This window comes from Pelobates fuscus, chromosome 12, assembly GCF_036172605.1.
Source record: "Pelobates fuscus isolate aPelFus1 chromosome 12, aPelFus1.pri, whole genome shotgun sequence".
Taxonomy (NCBI): domain Eukaryota; kingdom Metazoa; phylum Chordata; class Amphibia; order Anura; family Pelobatidae; genus Pelobates; species Pelobates fuscus.
In genome coordinates, this window is record NC_086328.1 from 123,561,436 (window position 1) to 123,581,672 (window position 20,237).

At 42.6% G+C, this 20,237-nt stretch overlaps 1 protein-coding gene across 2 annotated transcripts in view; it reads right to left on the reverse strand.

Annotated features, from left to right (window-relative positions):
- Positions 1 to 3,452: 3,452 nt before the first annotated feature.
- Positions 3,453 to 20,237, reverse strand: part of NADSYN1 (NAD synthetase 1) — a 40,072-nt gene continuing 23,287 nt past the window's right edge. For both annotated transcript variants that reach the window (XM_063438410.1, XM_063438411.1), the window contains 8 exons: positions 16,553 to 16,721; positions 13,422 to 13,557; positions 12,246 to 12,352; positions 10,789 to 10,920; positions 10,255 to 10,324; positions 9,123 to 9,248; positions 4,225 to 4,401; positions 3,453 to 3,600 (listed from right to left, as the gene is read on the reverse strand). In XM_063438410.1, coding sequence (XP_063294480.1) covers positions 3,547 to 3,600; positions 4,225 to 4,401; positions 9,123 to 9,248; positions 10,255 to 10,324; positions 10,789 to 10,920; positions 12,246 to 12,352; positions 13,422 to 13,557; positions 16,553 to 16,721 — 971 coding nt within the window. In that variant the 3' untranslated portion in view covers positions 3,453 to 3,546. The remainder of the gene's footprint in view (positions 3,601 to 4,224; positions 4,402 to 9,122; positions 9,249 to 10,254; positions 10,325 to 10,788; positions 10,921 to 12,245; positions 12,353 to 13,421; positions 13,558 to 16,552; positions 16,722 to 20,237) is intronic.

The window sequence follows — 20,237 nt, forward strand, 5'->3', positions numbered from 1 at the left end:
GTGTGTCTGTTACTGAGTATGTTTGTGTGCGTCTGTCTGTCAGTAAATGTGTGAGTCTGTTCATGAGAGTGTGTGTGTCTGTGTCTAAAGCACTTACCTTTCTCCAGCGCCAGGCTCCCTTGGCGCTGGGGATCTCTCCGTCCCGATCCGCCTCTCCGCTCCGAATGCACATGTGTGGCAAGAGCCACGCGCGCATTCAAACCGCCCATAGGAAAGCATTACTCAATGCTTTCCTATGGACGTTCAGCGTCTTCTCACTGTGATTTTCACAGTGAGAATCGCAGAAAATCCTCTAGCGGCTGTCAATGAGACAGCCACTAGAGGCTGGATTAACCCTCAGTGAAACATAGCAGTTTCTCTGAACTGCTATGTTTTCAGCTGCAGGGTTAAAACTAGAGAGACCTGGCACCCAGACCACTTCATTAAGCTGATTTGATCTGGGTGTCTGTAGTGGTCCTTTAAGTGTATGTGTTTATGCATGCACTGGCGTACATACCGCGGTCACACGGGTCGCAGCCCTGCTACCAGGTGCCCGCCGCCATGTGTTGCGGCCCCAGCCCGCGCAGAGTAAGCGCGGGGGGGGGGGGGCCACGGATCAGTTTTCGCACCGGGGCCCCATGGGTTGTGTGTACGCCACTGGTTTTGTCAATTAAAGTATGAGTAAGAGGTACCTTTCGCAGGGTAATAATGACAGGTTAGACAAAGCTGGGTATAGCTTAATCACATACTTGCTGTATCAACGTTAGGTTAAGTAGGGTATGAGGCTTTACATATGTAAGCTATGTGCATCAGTGGGGTAGCAAGCAGATGAGCCTGTATTGTACTCTCTCTAGAGTGAATGCGTATAGATGTGAACGGTATATAATGCAACAGAGAGAGGGGATGAAATAAGCAGTTAAGTGCGATTTAACCCACTGGTGTATGTAGTGACTATGTAAAATACATTACGCTGGTGTAGGTATGTAATGCAGTATGAATAAATTAAGTGACATCTAGAATTTAGTTCTAACGGTATGAACAGTATGAGAAAACATGCTAAACTAGAACTGGTGGTGAGGCAAACAACTAGGAAATGCCACTGGGCAGTAGGAAACGTGCTTCAACATACAGTCCTTCTAAGTCCCATATGTGGTGCTGACATTATGTTGGGTAAGTAGCCACTCAGCAGGCACGTCTTGCGGGCCCGTCAGCCTATGCCTTGTGTCAGGTAAGTCCCGTCTCCGCTATCTCCAGCCTCTTCGATGGGGTTCCTCACCCCTGCTCTCGTGCAGTAAAGCAGGTGCTGCCACAATTGGGTAGGCTGTCCCTTGACAGTGTCTCGGATTTGCCCGCCACAGGTCACGTATCTGCAACAGCAGGGTCGGTAGGCTTCTAGAGCAGATGAACTTTGCTGGGATACAGCGTGGTCGGGTGTAGGTCTTCTACCTGGCTTACGTCTCGGTTGGGTAGTGTCGCAGTGGTTCAGAATCCGGAACCCCCTCCCGCCCCGGAGCTGTGCGAGAGCTGGTGCTAGTCGGCCGTGAGCCTGGGAGCCATTGTGGCCCAAGTTCAACCCCTTCGGGGTGGTGCGGGGACTCTTGCCAGGTCGCTTGGGTAGTCGCTTATTTGTACTCCGCCAGTGTGACCGGCACCTCTGGGGCGCGCCCCTTACTGCTCTCAGCCCGGGAGGGCCATGGGTGTGTGATGTGGTAGCGTGGGTCGTAGAGTGGCCCTGAGACGGACCCCCATTCTTCCGCATACCTGCGACTCCAGCCCTCGTGGTAGGGTGTCGGCGAGGCTTTTCAGGCTGCAAACATGCCTGCAACTTGGCCCAGAAGCGTTCGAAAGTCACAATTATGGGGTCTCTTGCTTGATTCCCGGTATCTGCCATACCAGGGCGTTGTCGTCGTTTGTTAGACACTATTGTGTCTGCTTGAGCCGCCATCTTAGGTGCACCCGTCTCCCTCTCGCTTGTGTAGGTCTTTTTGCCTGTCGTCGGGTGCGGGGTTCAGGGCACTCCACCTGGCGGGGACCGGGATATCCCCCACCGGTCCATAGGGGGTGGGGGGTGCGTGGTTTGCACTCGTGCATTGCGGGTGGCATCTGGCGGGAAGGCGGCCGTCCATCCCCCGTGCCTCCACTAGGCCTCAGCTTGCTGCCACGTTTCCCGGTCGGGTCGGGCGTTACATGTGGTGTCGGCATGACCGTGGCTGCTTTCTCTTACCCATGAGCTGGTGCTTGAGTGGATTGCAGCATTTGATCTCAGGTAATCCGCTAAGTTTGTGCCTGCACTTCGGGAGCTCGGGTAGAGTGCGTCTAGTCAGTTACTCGGCTCGGCTCCGCCCCCGTAAATAGCACTTTTAGTGCTTTTCAACCACAATCTCCACTTATACACGTGTTATTCCATTGCTTAGCAACCATGGCTTCACTGACAACTATGGCATCACGCTGCGCTAGTCACGTCACGTGACCTTCTGTATCCACTTCTGGGTTAGCACTGAATGGAGAGAGGTTCACACACTCTTGGTGAGTACTTTCCTTAATTTTCTTATATTTACACTGTTTGTTTGATGCCACATTGATCTTGAGAAAGACCCAGATTGGGTCGGAACATTGATCTATGATTGTGTGACTACATGTGTGAATAAATAACACTGAATTTTGGAAAGACCTCAGAGTGCTCCCTCTTTCTAATTGTTTATATATTTCAACGTGGGATTGCACCAAGGCAATATCTTTGGATTTATTTAACCCCTTAAGGACACATGACATGTGTGACATGTCATAATTCCCTTTTATTCCAGAAGTTTGGTCCTTAAGGGGTTGAAAGGATGAAAGGGTGAGTGCCAAGCTATTTTTACATAATTAAAATCATTTTACTACTTGTATGTCGGGGGATCTGCCTGACAACCCTGGCAGTCTATCTGATAAGTCATGTGATTGCAGTGTCACCGCAATCACATGACCTGGATTGGCAGGATTATCTGCAGTGGGATTCCCTCAGTTGTCACGTAGCCCCCCCCCCCCCCAATCATATCCAGTGAGGAAGAGGAGTATGCTGGCTGCAGGGAGAGCCCGATCGTTAGAGATTGCTATGCCGCCGTAAATGCGTTAAAGCTCTCCTTTGGTAGGGTGGGCATAGCATGCTCTCACGTTGGAAACCTTTAAAACAGAGAAATGCTTTTTCGTTTATTTTGAAATATAATATTGTCAATGAGGCATTGTACAGTGAAAAATTCACTATTTGTAAGTGTGCCATGCAAGTTTTAGATTTGTCTGACAGCCTAGGACTTGAAATTCTGAGATGTGTGTGTGTGTCACAATGGATGCTCATACACATTCTCAATCTCACTGATATAGTAAGTGAGAGAGCAATGAAAAGTAGGGAAGGTATAACAAAGGAATTATGTACGATTTTATCTTTTTCATTAACTTTTGCTTTAATTTTTAATTTTTTTAAACTTAATCTTTCATTTTCCAATATAAAAGAGAACTTGGAATTTAATGTGACCTCTCAACCTCGACAGGAGAAAAATAATGACTAATTTCAGATCGCAATACGAATGCTCAATCCACTTCTTCGCATCCATCCTCTTTTCGGTTTTCTTCCAGACTAGACACCTACAAACAAATCCCAAAAAAAATAATTTAATTAAATTATAACATTTTTAAAAAACAAAAGTTTAGAAATACTAAAACTGTGGTTATTAAACATTAATGAGCAGATAATTCTTCAGAACAAGACCTGCCAGGACCTGATCACAGCTCCCAATACATAAGGGAAATACTTTATTTTTTGTCTGTAATGCTCCATTTTCATTTAAATTTATATTAAAGATTAAGCAAGTGACATCACAATCTAGTTGAGTCCTGGCACAACCAAGGCACACATTGCTTCGGGGGAGGGGAAATAGAAACATTACTTCTGATACTCCACATTCTATTTTCAATTACAAAAAAACAAAGCTTATAACAATGATTTATGGTGAAGGCACTCAGCAGATAGAGTGAGTGTTGATCTCTACACTTTATAACTCACAAACAAATATTTGTTAAAATATAGAATATTTAAAATCCTGAGAAGTGAAAGATCCACTTTAACCAGCTATGCTTAAGAACCTATTAGCCAGAATTGCATGCATTCAGCATCAACAGAACCTGCACATCAAAGAAAATGTAACATGAATACAAACGGGGAATCAAGGAGTAGTAATGTGACTGCTCCAAATATTAGCGTACTGTTACCTGTTCATCAATGCAGCGGAACTGCCAGGGCCATGCTGTGTTGTACAGGAAGGGTCGTAGGTCAAACCGGTTATCATCTGGACTGTAACTCTCAGCATGGTAAGATGGGGTCAGTGTGGTCATTTTGTGCCGATTGATGGAGTACATCCTAAAAAATAATTTTACTTTCTCCGCAACCTACAACACAAAGTGCAAAAATTATCCATTGATGTATCCAGAAGACATCAAGAAAACATTCCACCCTCCTGTATATTTAATTATATAATGAATTTAAATGTTCAATATTTTTTTTTTCTTCTCTGCTCCTTAGTCAACTCTTGAACATCATTCGATCAGTGATCGATACCTTTTCTTTCCCATCTGAAGCATGGAATGTCTGTGCATATAAAATGGCGGGTGGACAACCAATACACAGCTGTGCATGCCAAGCGACACGTGCCACGGTCCTCAGACCTAGCATTCAGTTACTATCCATACACACTGTGTCCATGTTCTTTAGAGGAAATGATTGTAAATAAACTTACAAATAAATATTTTTATATGAATCTAATGTTTATAAAATAGTTTTTTTTTCTTCCTGTTTTACGTCTGGATTACTGGTGGAGGGGTGGAACAGAGGGCAGCAAGGCAATTGCCCTCCAGGCCGCCCTAAATCCAGGGCCAGCGCTTCCATAAGGCAGCACAGGCGGCCGCCTTAGGGCGCACCAGCTCTCGGGGCGCATGATTCTAGTGACCGGCAGGAGAGCTGGCGTGGATCTGTCCCTGGGGTCCAGTGGGGCTCCTGGGAGGCGTGCAGCTGTTTTAAATCCGAGGCAGCAAGGGAGCTCTGATCACCCTGCTCTACTACCTCATGCGCCGGTTGCTGATGCCGCAGGAGCCGGAATATGATGTCATATTCCGGCTCCCGGAATCAGTAGACAGCCCGCGAGGGAACAGAGCAAAGAGATCACAGGTCCCTCGCCGCCTCACATTCAAACACAGCCAAACGCCTCCCAGGAGCCCCACTGGACACCAGGGACAGATCCATGCCAGCTCTCCAGGTAGGGAGGCTGGGTGGAAAATTTTTAATTACAAAAATATGAATAATTAGTGAGTGTGTGTGTCTGTGAGTGAGTGTATGTGTATATGTGTGTCTGTGAGTGTATGAGCGTGTGTGCATGTGAGTGTAAGTGTGCGCATATGAGTGCATGAGTGTGTCTGTCAATGTATGACTGTGTGTCAGTGTATGAGTGTGTCGGCAGGGCCGGCGCTACCATTAGGCGGCCCAGGCGGCCGCCTTAGGGCGCACCGGCCCTGGGGGCGCAAAATCAGGCTGACCGGAAGGAGGGAAGCGCACTGCGCTCCCCTCCAGCCGACGACCTATTGTAGCGTGGCCGAGCGCTACCAGGGTCGCAGGGGGCCCGGCCGCCCCTGCGACCCGGTATGTACCCACTGGGCCAGCCTCTTCCCCTGGGGGGCCCAGGAGGCTGGCCCTGGTATCACCGGGCGTCCGGTTCTGCGGGCGCGCGAGGGAGCACTCTCCCATGTGTGCTTCCTCTTCAGCTCCCTCGCGCGCCACATACTGATACCGGAGCCGGAAGATGACGTCATCTTCCGGCGCCGGCATCCCTACGCGGTGCGCGAGGGAGCTGAAGAGAAAGCACACATGGGAGAGTGCTCCCTCGCACGCCCGCCAGCCTGCCTGCCTGCCTGCCTCCCTGCCTACCTACCTGCCTGCCTGCCCACCTACCTGCCCAGGAGCCCAGCAGCACCACTGGACCCCAGGGAATCCCTTCAGCACTCCAAAAGGTAAGGAGGCTGGGGGATTAAATTAAAAAAAAAAAAACATGTGTTAGTGTGAGTGTCAGTGAGTGTGTCTGCTAGTGTCAGTGTGTGTGTCTGCTAGTGAGTGTCAGTGAGTGTGTCTGCTAGTGAGTGTCAGTGAGTGTGTCTGCTAGTGAGTGTCAGTGAGTGTGTTACTGTGTGTCTCTGACTGAGTGTGTTTGTGTGTGTATTAGTGAGTCTGTGTGATGTCTGTTAGTGAGTGTGTGTTTGTCAGTGAGAGTGTATGTTTTGTAAGTGAGTGTGTATGTCTGTCTGTCGCTGAGTGTGTCTGTCAGTAAATGTGTGTGTCTGTTAGCTGGTGTGTATGCATCTGTTCGTGAGAGTGTGTGTGTCTTCTGCACTTACCTTTCTCCAGCGCCGGACTCCCTTGGCGCTGGGGATCCCTCCGCCTCTCAGCTCCGAATGCTCTTGCCGCGGACGCATTCAAACCGCCCATAGGAAAGCATTACTTAATGCTTTCCTATGGACGTTCAGTGTCTTAGAATAGCGGAAGCTCCTCTAGCGGCTGTCAGTGAGACAGCCACTAGAGGCTGGATTAACCCTCGGTGAAACATAGCAGTTTCTCTGAAACTGCTATGTTTTCAGCTGCAGGGTTAAAACTAGAGGGACCTGACACCCAGACCACTTCATTGAGCTGATGTGATCTGGGTGTCTGTAGTGGTCCTTTAAGTGTGTGTGCATCTGCATGCACTGGCGTACATACCGCGGTCGCAGGGGTCACAGCCCTGCAACCCCTGCGACCAGGTGCCCGCCGTCATGTGTTGCGGCCCCGGGCCGAGCAGAGTAAGCACGAGGTGGTGGTGGGGGGGGGAGGGGGCGGGCCCACAGATCAATTTTCGCACCGCAAGGGATGGGGTGTGGGGGGGGGGGGGTAGGCCCACGGAGCAATTTTCGCACCTACCCTGGTGTCTGCCGCAGGCTGTGTGGAGGGGGCAGGGATATGAATGACATCATATCCCTGCTCCCTGTGTACCACACAGCGCAGCTGGCGCCCTGTGATGGGGCTGGGCTGCAGGACAGGACTCCAAGGAGCCGGAGAGCATGCACCCAGGGGACAAGATTGAACTGATGTAAGTATGTAATTGTGTATGTCTCTGTATGTATGTATGTCTCTGTATGTATGTCTCTGTATGTATGTATGTATGTTTCTGTATGTCTCTGTATGTACAAATGTATGTGTCTGTATGCCTGTATGTCTTTGTACCTATGTGTCTGTATGCCTGTATGTCTCTGTATACCTGCATATATGTACGTGTCTGTATGACGGTATGTCTCTGTATGCGTGTATGTCTTTGTATGCCTGTATGTATGTATGTATGTGTCTGCATGCCTTGATGTCTCTGTATGTCTATGTATGTATGTATGTATGTATGTGTCTGTATGACGGTATGCCTCTGTATGTATGTCTTTATATGCCTGCATGTCTCTGTATGCATGTATGTCTCTGCCTGTGTGTCTGTATGTGTCTGTGTCTGTGTCTGTATGTCTCTGTATGATTATTTCTGTGTTTGTATGACCCTTATTTTAAACGCTTGTGGGGGGCACCAAAATGCATCTTCCCCTATGTAACAAAATCCTAGCACCGGTCCTGTGTGTCGGTCAGTGTGTTTTAGTGAGTGTGTCAAATCAGTGAGAGTATGTTTGTCATTGAGTCTGTGTGTGACTGTCAATGATTGTCTGTAAGTGTGTGTGTCTGCTAGTGTGCGTGTGTGTGTCTGACAATGAATGAGTGTGTGTCAGATCAGTGAGTCTGTGTCTGTCAGCGACGTCTGTGTGTTTTGTCATCGAGTGTGTGTGACTGTCAGTGTGTATACACCACTGAGTGTAGTGTGGCGGGGCAAAGCGCGATACAGGAGCTTCTGTTTCCTGTCCCGACCAGACTGACAGGAGGTGCTTACTGAGAGAGCACTTCCTGTCAGTCTGGCCGGGTACAGAAAACTGAAGCTCCTGTACAGGGATTCGCTCCACTTGCTACAAGCGGGGTAGGAGGCACAACCGGAAAGGGGACCACTAAGGGGGTGGGGGTTGCACCAAGGGACAGGGAGGGGAGGGGAGAGGAACACTAAGGGACAGGGAAGGGAGGAGACCACTAAGAGACGGGGAGGGAATGTGAAAGAAACACACAGCGGAGCTTGAGAATGGGAAAAAGAGCCACACGGAGGGGCTGGGGTGGGAGACTGATGGGCTGTGGGTGAAAGAGCCACACACAAAGGAGCTGGGAAGAGAAAAAAACACAAAGGGGCTGGGAGAGAAGGAGTCACACAAAGGGGCTAGGAGGAGTAAGACACACAAAATGTGGGAGGATGTAAGATTGATTCAAAGAGGGGGATAAGAGACACACATAGGGGTTTTAAGAGACACACAATTTGTAAGACACACAATGGGGAAAAATAGGAGATAAGATACACTAAAGGGGGTAAGACATTTAAAAGAGGGGATAAGAAACACAAAATGGAGGTTAAGAGGCACACAGGTGAAGATGTTATTTTTAGGGGGGCAGAAAAATTCATCTTCGCCTATGTACCCACAAATCCTTGCACCAGGTCTGCCTACATTATATTAAAAATGGCCGCTGTCTCTGCCTGCTTGCCTGCCATGGAGGCAGAGACAGGATCTCTTGACTGTTGCTTGGCTGTGGAGTCAGAGGGAGGGGGAATGAAACGTCCGCTCACTGGCTGACAGGGCGTGAGAGCTGATGCATTCCGGGAGTTGTAGTGCCTGCTAGGGGCTCACTCATGCTCCCAGAGGGCGGGGGAGAACCCAGCTTTAGCTCAGCAGGAAACTACAACTCCCAGTCTCCCAGTCCTCGCACAGACAATCTTCTTGGAGGCAGAGGATAGGCACTAGGCAGCGCCAGCGGAGCGAGAGTGAAACTTAGTGTGACTGGCTGCATTATAAAACCAGGAAAAGGTGGGCATGGATGGTGAGCTGATTCGGTGGTGCAATGGGCCACTTGAGTGGATTTGCCCCCCACGTCTAAGGCTGCCAGCCCTCCCCTGATCACTGGTGATTTATTAGTAAATTGGTATATGTGATATTCAGTTACTACAGTTAAGTTTATCTCTCCGGGTTACCTGTCGGGGTGAAAGGGTCCTCCATGCCATTAACAATTTGCAGAACATGCTGTATGGTCCCGTTTTCACAACTTTTCTCAGTTTTCCGTAAACTGACAAATCAGCATAAGTCATTCCCATATCATCCTGCAGATAGATAAATAAAACATTGAAATTGGTCATTAATAATACAATGAAAAATATACAACCAGGCAACAGATACCCTTTGTGGAATTCCTGGTAGCTGCATTGTGAGCTCTAATAACTCGTGCTTTAACTCCGTTTTCGTTTTGGAAAATTTTTACAAAGTTCCTAAATAGGTGTAATTTTAAATGGAAGTTGCTAATAAATTTAAAGATAGCCTTACAGTTTTTCATATCTCTAGTGCGAGTTGTTATTTGTGTTTAAAGTGCCAATATTAAAAAAAAATAGATAACATAAATAAAAAACTCAAATATCATACAATTTAAAGGGACACTATAGTCACCAAAACAACTTTAGCTTAATGAAGCAGTTTTAGTGTATAGATCATGTCCCTGCAGTCTCACTGCTCAATTCTCTGCGATTTAGGAGTTAAATCATTTTGTTTATGAACCCTAGTCACACCTCCCTGCATGTGACCTGCACAGCCTTCCTAAACACTTCCTATAAAGAGTCATCTAAAGTTTATCCCTCCTTTATTGAACGTTCTGTTTAATTTAGATTTTCTTATCCCCTACTATGCTAATAGCTTCCTAGACCCTGCAAGAGCCTCCTGTATGTGATTAAAGTTCAATTTACAGAGAAAGAGATACAATTGTTTAAGGTAAATTACATCTGATTGAAAGGGAAACCATTTTTTTTTCATACAGGCTGTGTCAATCAGAGTCAGGGGAGGTGTGGCAAGGGCTGCATGAACAGAAACAAAGTGATTTAACTCCTAAATGGCAATAAATTGAGCAGTGAAACAGGAGAAGCATAATCTATACACTAAAACTGCTTCATTAAGCTAAAGTTGTTTAGGTGACTATAGTGTTCCTTTAAAGATCACCCGAGAATACATTTAATTCATACACTGTGTTAGTCAAAGGCATAGGGAAGGCATAGATGGAAAGTTATTTCAATATTTTGCCCTTCTTGGCTTTTCTGGTATACAATACTCCAGTTACAATACCTCATCATTCTGAGACACTCTCCCGTCAGTGAGTGGTTCAAGTTCTGCTGTTGGTGGAGCGGTCATTATACTGCAAAAGAGCAAAAAATCCGTATTGTTCAAGATTTAAACATAATATTAAGGCTGCTAAAGTGTATCTAAAGAATGCATAGTTTCAATGAATACTCCCCCAGTACACATGACATTGGTGGCCCATTAATCTGTTCCAGGCTCCCAGTGTCAAGTCTGTGCATATTTTAAGTCTGTCGTCAGCGCACACAGTACTCTGACAGCAGACAAAAAAATTGCGCCCCCTACCTCCCTCTGACTGCGTGGTCCCTCCTCCCATCCCTCTGTTTCCCTTTTCAAGTGAATTTAAAAATTTATGCTAGAATCTATGCTAAAACTGAAAAACATAGCTGAATTTTTAATTTTTTCCCCTCATTTCAATTATCTTCACCTAAAACCTTATTAGTTATCTTCATCAGTTCTCAGTTTAGTGACTTACCATGTCTGAATTTTCTGGAGTGACCGATTTTGGTACAGGTTGCTCACCTTGTAAGTGCTGGTAGTTGAAATTTCTCCACTGAATATTGAATAAAGGATCTTAGGTCAGTCTTACTGATTCCACCGATAGGGTTAAGGTCAGCACTGGAGCAGTCATACTTTGTCATGTAACCTCGAAGGCTAAAAAAAATAAGAATATATGCTTTTACAATTTCAATAAAATTTTTGTCTCATCATAATGTACAGTTTTGCCAAGTCAAGAAAACATGGCCTGCCAGGAGGCCAAGCGGACATTACCAGCCCATCTATTTACTAGAATCATAAAACCAAGAATTATGGAGAATAGACAAGAAAATTTCAAATACTAGGCCAAAGCAGCCGAGCAGGAACAATAAGCGATTTGGAGAATATTCTTATTTAGAAATTTAAAGATATTTTATTTTAAATCACAATAACACCTTTATCTTGTGCCTGCTGTGTAAGTTTACTTGCATTTTGTTTTGTGCCACATTTATGCATTAAGAGTAGATAAAGGTGTCATATAAACCAATGGGTTTCCCTTCCTGCTATGACTGAATGGAAGGTCTGAGATTAAGCTGGTAAACATGTTACACATATTGATCTATGAAAGAATGTTCATCACTAGCAACAACAAAAAAAAAATAATTAAATAGTCTTCAGAAAGAAGGAGCATAATGTAAAACAGCCTCTAGCTTAGCTTTAAAGGAACACTATAGTCACCTAAATTACTTTAGCTAAATAAAGCAGTTTTAGTGTATAGATCATTCCCCTGCAATTTCACTGCTCAATTCACTGTCATTTAGGAGTTAAATCACTTTGTTTCTGTTTATGCAGCCCTAGCCACACCTCCCCTGGCTATGATTGACAGAGCCTGCATGAAAAAAAACTGGTTTCACTTTCAAACAGATTTAATTTACCTTAAATAATTGTATCTCAATCTCTAAATTGAACTTTAATCACATACAGGAGGCTCTTGCAGGGTCTAGCAAGCTATTAACATAGCAGGTGATAAGAAAATCTTAATTAAACAGAACTTGCAATAAAGAAAGCCTAAATAGGGCTCTCTTTACAGGAAGTGTTTATGGAAGGCTGTGCAAGTCACATGCAGGGAGGTGTGACTAGGGTTCATAAACAAAGGGTTTTAACTCCTAAATGGCAGAGGATTGAGCAGTGAGGCTGCAGGGGCATGTTCTATACAACAAAAATGCTTCATTAAGCTAAAGTTGTTCAGGTGACTATAGTGTCCCTTTAAGAAAAAACAACTTTGTTGTTCACATTTCTCCAGCCTGATTAACTTTGCAGATACTTAATTTATGTAAATTTATGATGCATTCAAATTGTATTATGCAACTTGCTACTATGTACAATAGCGATAGATACATGTAATCTAATATGATATGCATTGTATTGTTTCAAATTACTCATAAACATGGAATAAATTATGCCAAGACAGCAGAATATGTAGATGTATTCTTATTTACAACCTTTCATCCACATTAGCCGATCCAAGGACCAAAAGCCCCCCTGGCAAACCACGGGCCCATAGGCTTAATTGAGCAAACAGGTATGCGGTTACCATTCGAATGCGTGCCTGCAAAAGACGACAATCTATGAGAAACACAATCTTTCAAAGTCTACTTGATGCACCTTTGTTAGAGCAACCTTCTCATTCCTACTCTTACTGAACCAAAATCCTATCATTCTCATCCGGCCGCTATAAGGTTTGCAATGAGATGGTGCAGTGGAAAATAATTATATAGAGACAGAGGATTTGAAGGCAGACATTTAAACTTTAAGAAAATATAAATTCAACATTGCCAGCTCAAGCTATAGTTTCAAGTGTCACTAGTAGGATCTCTGCATTTATTATAAGAAACACACTTAGTTTAATTTAACTTGCGTTTTGATCAGTGGAATAAAAGTTACATTAAAATATAAATTTCCTGTTTAAATCCAGACTAATAACCATTTGGGTCCCAGATTAGCATTATATCACCAATGGACTTGGGTTTACATACTGGGGGAAAAAAAAAGAAATGTCAGCTTTATGACACATTGTTCATCACCATAGATGTCTAATAAACACATTCCCTTCCATCTTTAATAAGGGTTTGTCATGAAAGCAGCTCTTGGCACTTTTAAATGTATTAGTTATGTGCTTAAATTTTAATCAATGTTTTAGAGGCATTATCAGGAAGTATTACTTTACTGAGAGGGTAGTGGATGCATGGAATAACCTTCCAGCTGAAGTGGTAGAGGTTAACACAGTGAGGGAGTTTAAGCATGCATGGGATAGGCATAAGGCTATCCTAACTATAAGATAAGGCCAGGGACTAATGAAAGTATTTAGAAAATTGGGCAGACTAGATGGGCCGAATGGTTCTTATCTGCTGTCACATTCTATGTTTCTATGTTTCTATTTTCATTGACCTGTTTAGTTACAAGTTCAGTTAACATGGGGTAAACAATGCAAAACAAAACTTCCTTTTTTAACCTCATGTCTAGCACCAACTAAGGTGCTAAAAAAAACTACTTCTGTTCAGATTTATTATAGAAACATAAAGCAAAGAAATTAAAAACAAAACGTTCACTTTGTATCACATAGTAAATATTCCAATGCTATGTGTAGATAAATGACACTACATTCTGATGAGTATCACCTGCACATTCTGAAGAGCCAAGTTTTCACGGCCGCTTCCACCATGGGCACGGAACTGCGGGATTTTTCCAGTCACCGCACTGAATATACCAACAATGGCTTTAACAGCTGTGTCTACGTTAGGCGTTAAATGATAACTTAAATAAAATACATAAAAAAACAACATGTTAATTGCTGATAGATGGATGCAAATTCAAATACAGAAAAAAGTAAAACATGCACACAAAGCCAAACACCCTCCAGAATAACAAAGGCAGGAAATCGAAATATGAACGTAGACTATATTATTTCTAGTAATAACTTTGGAAATGCTTAATAATTATATAGCCCACTAATTTAACCTCTTCGCTACCGAATAAAAATAAAGCAGATCAGTCCTCCGGGCACATTCACAATTTGGCAGCATCACAAATATATATTTCTATACATTGGGTGGTGAATATAATATATTAGAGACAATATTGCATCCTTTCTCCTAAAATAATAGACTCTGATTCTGAGGTCGTAACGCAGAAAAGACTGTGTTCTAACATGCCGCAGGTGGGACAATATGTGGCCAAATGAGAACCTGCCAATAGTTAAAGTGATAAGCTTTCCTGAAGAAGTGTGTTTTCAAAGACTTGGAGGCAAATGGCAGTAGTGATATAGGGCGGTAGTTGGATGGGTAGTTTGGGTCAAGGTTGGGCTTTTTCAGAATCGGCGTTATGGTTGCATGTTTGAAGGGTGAAGGAAATGTGCCGGAGGAAAGGGAGAGATTGAAAATTTTAGTGAGAGGAAGAACAAGAGAGGGAGACAGAGTGCGGTTGAGATATGAGAGAATAGGATCGAGGGAACAGGTAGTGAGGCGGCAGGACTGGAGCAGAGCAGAAATCTCTTCCGTTGTAGTAGGTGCGAATGAGCATAGAACAGTGCAGTGAGTGTGGTTGGGTGATGTATTGGAAGGGGAGGGAGAAAGGTTAGAGATCTCTTCCCTGATTGTAGAAATCTCAGTGAAGTGAGTTGCAAAGTTTGAGGCGGACAGTGTGGTAGGAGAAGGGGGAGCAACAGGGTGAAGGAGAGCATTAAAAGGTTGAATTAGGCATTTGGGTTGGCGGGACAGTGTTCTTAAATAAAGTCAAAATATTAAAAGATGTAACTAAAAAAAAAAGTTCCAAAAACTCCCGCTCCCAAATAAAGAGTAGTAAATAAACCAAAACCTACAGGCTGTGATCAGGGACGTATTTGCCGTGAGGCAAACAAGGCATTTGCCTTGGGCGGCACTTTCCAGGGGGCGGCAAAAAATGCTGCCCCCAAATGCCCAGGCAAATACCTTGTTAGCCTGGCAGCATTCGGCCAAGTAGAAATCCAGGCAGCGGCACTGGTGAGGGAGCACTGATTTGTGAGCTCTCTGCTCAGCTCCCTCATGCGCCGCAGAGTGATGCCGGGAGCCGGAATATGACGTCATATTCCAGCTCCCGGCATCACTGTGCGGCGTGCAAGGGAGCTGAGCAGAGAGCTCACAAATCAGTGCTCCCTCGCCAGCGCCGCCCGCATAAAGTTCTACTTAGCTGCCCAAGTGCCTGCCTACCTCCATGCAAGAAGACCACTAGACCCCAGGTAAAATAAAAAAATCCACCCAGCTCTTCCAAAGGTAGGGAGGCTGGGTGGATTTAAACTAATATGCGTCTCAGTGAGGGTGTGCGTCTGTCAGTGAGTGTCCAAGTAATAGTGTGTGTCTGTCTATTAGTGTGTCAAATCAGTGAGTGTGTGTGTATGTCATTGTTTGTCAGTGTATATGAGAGTGTGTGTCGGTCAATGAGTAGTGTATGCGTCTGTCAGTGAGTGTGCGTCTGTCAGTCAAAGTGTGGCCTTGACAGGAAGGGGTGGGAAAAGTTTAAATTAGGAGGGGTGCCCGGGCACCATCCTGCCTAGGGAAGCACAAACCCTAAATACACCATTGGCTGTGATAAAAATCACAGAACTTTAGAAAGCAAATATTCAATAATGTTTTAATTTGTATCGGTGTGTTCACTGGTCTGTGTCTGGATCTCTTTTCTTTGCTTCACTTTGTTGCAGGTTTTGTGTGTGTGTTTAGGTCTGTCTTGATTTCGATCTTTTTCTAAGTTCCTATAATGAAATCTGGATTCTCGGTCTCAATAGAATAGATTGATTTACTAAACTAGGAATTGCGGAGAATAGACAATGACAAGCAAGCTGAACTTTTCCAGCAAGCTGAACTGGAAAAAATATATACTATTTTTCCAGTTGGGTTATTTTGCCCTGATATTTGCCTTTCCCAAATCTCCAAGCTGAAGTGCTTTAGGGATCTGGAGTATCCCTTTAAACAAATACTTATTACATTTTTTATGTTTAAAAAAACACTATAGAGTCAGGAACACAAACATGTATTCCTGACCCTATTGAGTTAAAACCACCATCTTGGGCCCCTAGCCCCTCCTTACCCTCCTAAATATAGTACAATCTTACTTTTATTCAAGTCTGCAGCTGCTGGCTCTGCCCCTGAACTGCCTCTGTCTGCTGACATCATCAGAAGTGGTGGTCTGAGTGAATCACAAGGCTTCCCCATAGGATTGGCTGAGACTGTCAAGGAGGCAGATCAGGGGCAGAGCCAGTACAAGTCAAACACAGCCCTGGCCAATCAGCATCTCCTCATAGAGATGAATTGAATCAATGCATCTCTATGAGGAAAGTTCAGTGTCTACATGCAGAGAGTGGAGACACTGAATGTTGTGATGCATACTAGGCAGGACTGCCCCAGGAAGCACCTCTAGCAGCCATCTAAGGAGTGGCCAGTGGAGGTATCACTGGGCTGCAATGTAAACACTGCATTTTCTCTAAAAAGACAGTGTTTACAGCAAAAAGCCTGAAGGGATTGATTCGACTCACCAGAACAAACATAATAAGCTGTTGTTCTGGTGACTATAGTGTCCCTTTGAGGTGAAAAATACATTTTAAGAATTATTACATGCATAGACATCTTTTGGTTTTATACATTCAGGAGGTAGTAAAAACTCATTATTACTTTGTTAGAATGAAAAAAAAAGACACCAAATTAAATCAATACAAAATAGAAAGATTATACTGTGTTCTATATGACCTCATTCTTTCTACATGATGGAATTTCTTGTGTACCTGCCGATTTGCTCTGCCAGGAGTTTGGCTCTGTCATTCGTTTCTTTTGAAGAATTTTCCGTAGACATGTAACAGGTTGTCAAAATGCTTTTACAGAATTCCTGGGGACTCTTTGGTGTGTAGGTTTCATCATTTACAATCTGACGTGCATCATGCAGTACTTCACAATCTTCAGGGAAAAAATAAATAAATAAATATATATAAGAAAAAGTAGAAAAATGTGGTTTAGTGGCAATATTAAAAATCTAAAAATTTCAATTTTAATAGAACACTTTATGACCAGCATTTAATGATGCTTACTGTCGAACATCACATAACCGAGTCAAACCTGGTTATTGCACGGGAAGACAGCCTGTAGGGGTGTGGTTAATCTGGCAACGAAAACATTTCCATAGCTACAAAATAGCAATATTTTACATTACAGGATAAAAGGACAGGACCGCTGCACTCAGACAACTGCATTGAGTTTTAGTGTTTTCAGTGCCTATAGTGGTCCTTTAAATAATTAAATGGAGACAAAAAATATTTATATGTAAATCCCATACAGCCACCATCCATTGGCTTTACATTTCAGTTTCTGTAAGAAGTGGCACTACAATGCAATATGTTTAGTATACCAGGAAGTTTTAGTTAATTAGAAAATGCTACTTGGACTGTAACGGTCTAGGTTTTATCAGAATCTCACTGGAACAGAATTAGGGAAATTCTCAATTCTAGAACATTCCCTCAAGAAACAGTAAATCAGGAGAGAAAGATAAAAAAAAGTAAAGGTGTGTGGGTATATCCTGACATGACAATCACAGATAGAAAGTATAGGATGGAGAGGAAATAGCAACGTATTGCTGGTCCTTAGAGTGGTCGGGCTTAAAGGGACACTATAGTCACCTGAACAACTTTAGCTTAATTAAGCAGTTTTGGTGTATAGAACATGCCCCTGCAGCCTCACTGCTCAATCCTCTGGCATCTAGGAGTTAAATCCCTTTGTTTATAAACCTTAGACACACCTCCCTGCATGTGACTTGCACAGCCTTCCATAAACACTTCCTGTAAAGAGAGCCCTATTTAGGCTTTCTTTATTGCAAGTTCTGTTTAATTAAGATGTTCTTATTCCCTGCTATGTTAATAGCTTGCTAGACCCTGCAAGAGCCTCTTGTATGTGATTAAAGTGCAATTTAGAGATTGAGATACAATTATTTAAAGTAAATTACATCTGTTTGAAAGTGAAACCAGTTTTTTTTTCATGCAGGCTCTGTCAATTATAGCCAGGGGAGGTGTGGCTAGGGCTGCATAAACAGAAACAAAGTGATTTAACCCCTTCAGGACGGAGTCAATAGTGCACGTTCTGATCAAAACAAAATGTAAACAAAAACTGGAATTTGCGCTATATGTCTGTTCAACCGTAGTTCCCCTCTTTCAAATTATATGCACCCACACTTATTATATATCATTTTGTTCAGGAGAAACAGGGCTTTAATCTATCATTAACTATTCATATATGGAACATAATTTATTATGAATAAAATAAAAAAAAAGGTGAGAAAATAAGATTTTTTTTTTAATTTGTATTTCCGTCTGCCATTTTAGCTGTGAATGTCATAATACTGTTAGGTTTTACTGCAAAAAAATGTGCATATTTGTAATCAGCGATGTCTCACGAGTACAACAGTACCCCCCATTAACAGGTTTTATGGTGTTTTGGAAAGTTACAGGGTCAAATATAGAACGTTCCATTTTCAAATTGAAATTTTCCAGATTAGTAATGTTACCTTTGAGACAGTGTGGTAGCCCAGGAAAGAGAATTACCCCCATAATGGCATACCATTTGAAAAATTAGACAAGCCAAGGTATTGAAAGTGGGGTATGTTTAGTCTTTTTTAGTAGCCACTTAGTCACAAACACTGGCCAAAATTAGCGTTCATATTTGTTTTTGTGTGAAAAAAGCAAAAAACTAATATTTGGCCAGTGTTTGTGACTAAGTGGCTACTAAGAAAGACTGGACATACCCCACTTGCAATACCTCGGGTTGTCTACTTTTGCAAATGGTATGCCATCATGGGGGTTATTCTCATTCCTGGGCTACCATACGCTCTCAAAGGCAACATAACCAATCTGGCAAATTTCAATGTGAAAAAAATGAAATGCAAGCCTTATATGTGACTCTCTAACTTTCCAAAACACCATAAAACCTGTACATGGGGGGTACTGTTATTCTCGGGAGACTTCACTAAACACAAATATTAGTGTTTTAAAACCGTAAAACATATTACAACAATAATATAGACCATAAAAGTGCCGTTCGCTTGTAAAAAATGCGAAAAACTTCACTTTTACTTAAAATATCATTGTTGTAATACAATTTACCAGTTTGAAACACTAATATTTGAGTTCAGTGAAGTCTCCCGAGAAAAACAGTACCCCCTATGTACAGGTTTTATGGTGTCTTGGAGAGTTACAGGGTCAAATATAGTGCTTGCGAATTAAATTCTCTGCACTTTCTCCCTGTGTTGTCAGGCATGTCAATCAAATTTTAATTAATCAAATCACATAATTACGTTAAAAGATTATTTAAATATACACATAGAATTTTAATATATATGCATTTATAGGTATTTAAATTATACGTGTATACTAATGTAATCTTTTCTGTAATTATATGTATTTATCTATATATATATATTTGCGGTTATTTGTATTTTATACAACGATAGATATATATAGAATGTCATTCTAAGTGTATTTTGTTACCGATATATATATATTAATAACAAAATACAGTTAGAATGAAATTACATATGTATATATAATTTATATTAAATTTTGTTTCAATATTTTATTTATTTATTTTATTATTTTATTTATTTATTATTTTAATTATACGTATTTATATATAATATATATATGTACATCTATTATATATATAATATATATACATATTATATATATGTAACGTCATTCTAAGTGTATTTTAATATTAATTTATATACTTATATTAATATTAAAATACACGTTGCATGACGTTACATATATATAATATGTATATATATTATATATATAATATATATACATATTATATATATATTAAAATATATTTAATTTATTTTTAAACATGTTTATTTTATTTTTTTTACACCTCCTACCAGCAGGGGGACTGTCTGATATTTCAAACAGTCCCCCTGCTGGCAGATCCATAGCCAGCTATAGGGGGCCATGTGATCGCTCTTTGAGAGCGATCACATGGCCCCCGGGGGCCTCATTTGCCGGAGGGGGGCTGCCTGGGCTCTCAGGCAGCCCCCCAGAAGAGGATCGCGGCGGAGGTGAGTAGTTGCTGGCTCCTGGGGGCTTAAAACGTTACGGCGTTCCATGCCGCCGCAACGGCTTTAAAGCCCATTTAAAGCGCGACGGCATGGAACGCCGTAACGGCGTTAAGGGGTTAACTCCTAAATGACAGTGAATTGAGCAGTGAAATTGCAGGGGAATGATCTACTTTATTTAGCTAAAGTAATGCAGGTGACTATAGTGTTCCTTTAAGAAAAGAGTAAAATAGGTGAGAGGCTGCAAGAGGACAAAGTACAAACAATGACAAGTCAAAGTCAAATAAATACAGAAAAATCCAGAAATGAGTAGAAGTTCAAGGATTATAATAGTGAGGAGAGTCAAAATAACAAAGCCAAGTCAAACCAAAAGG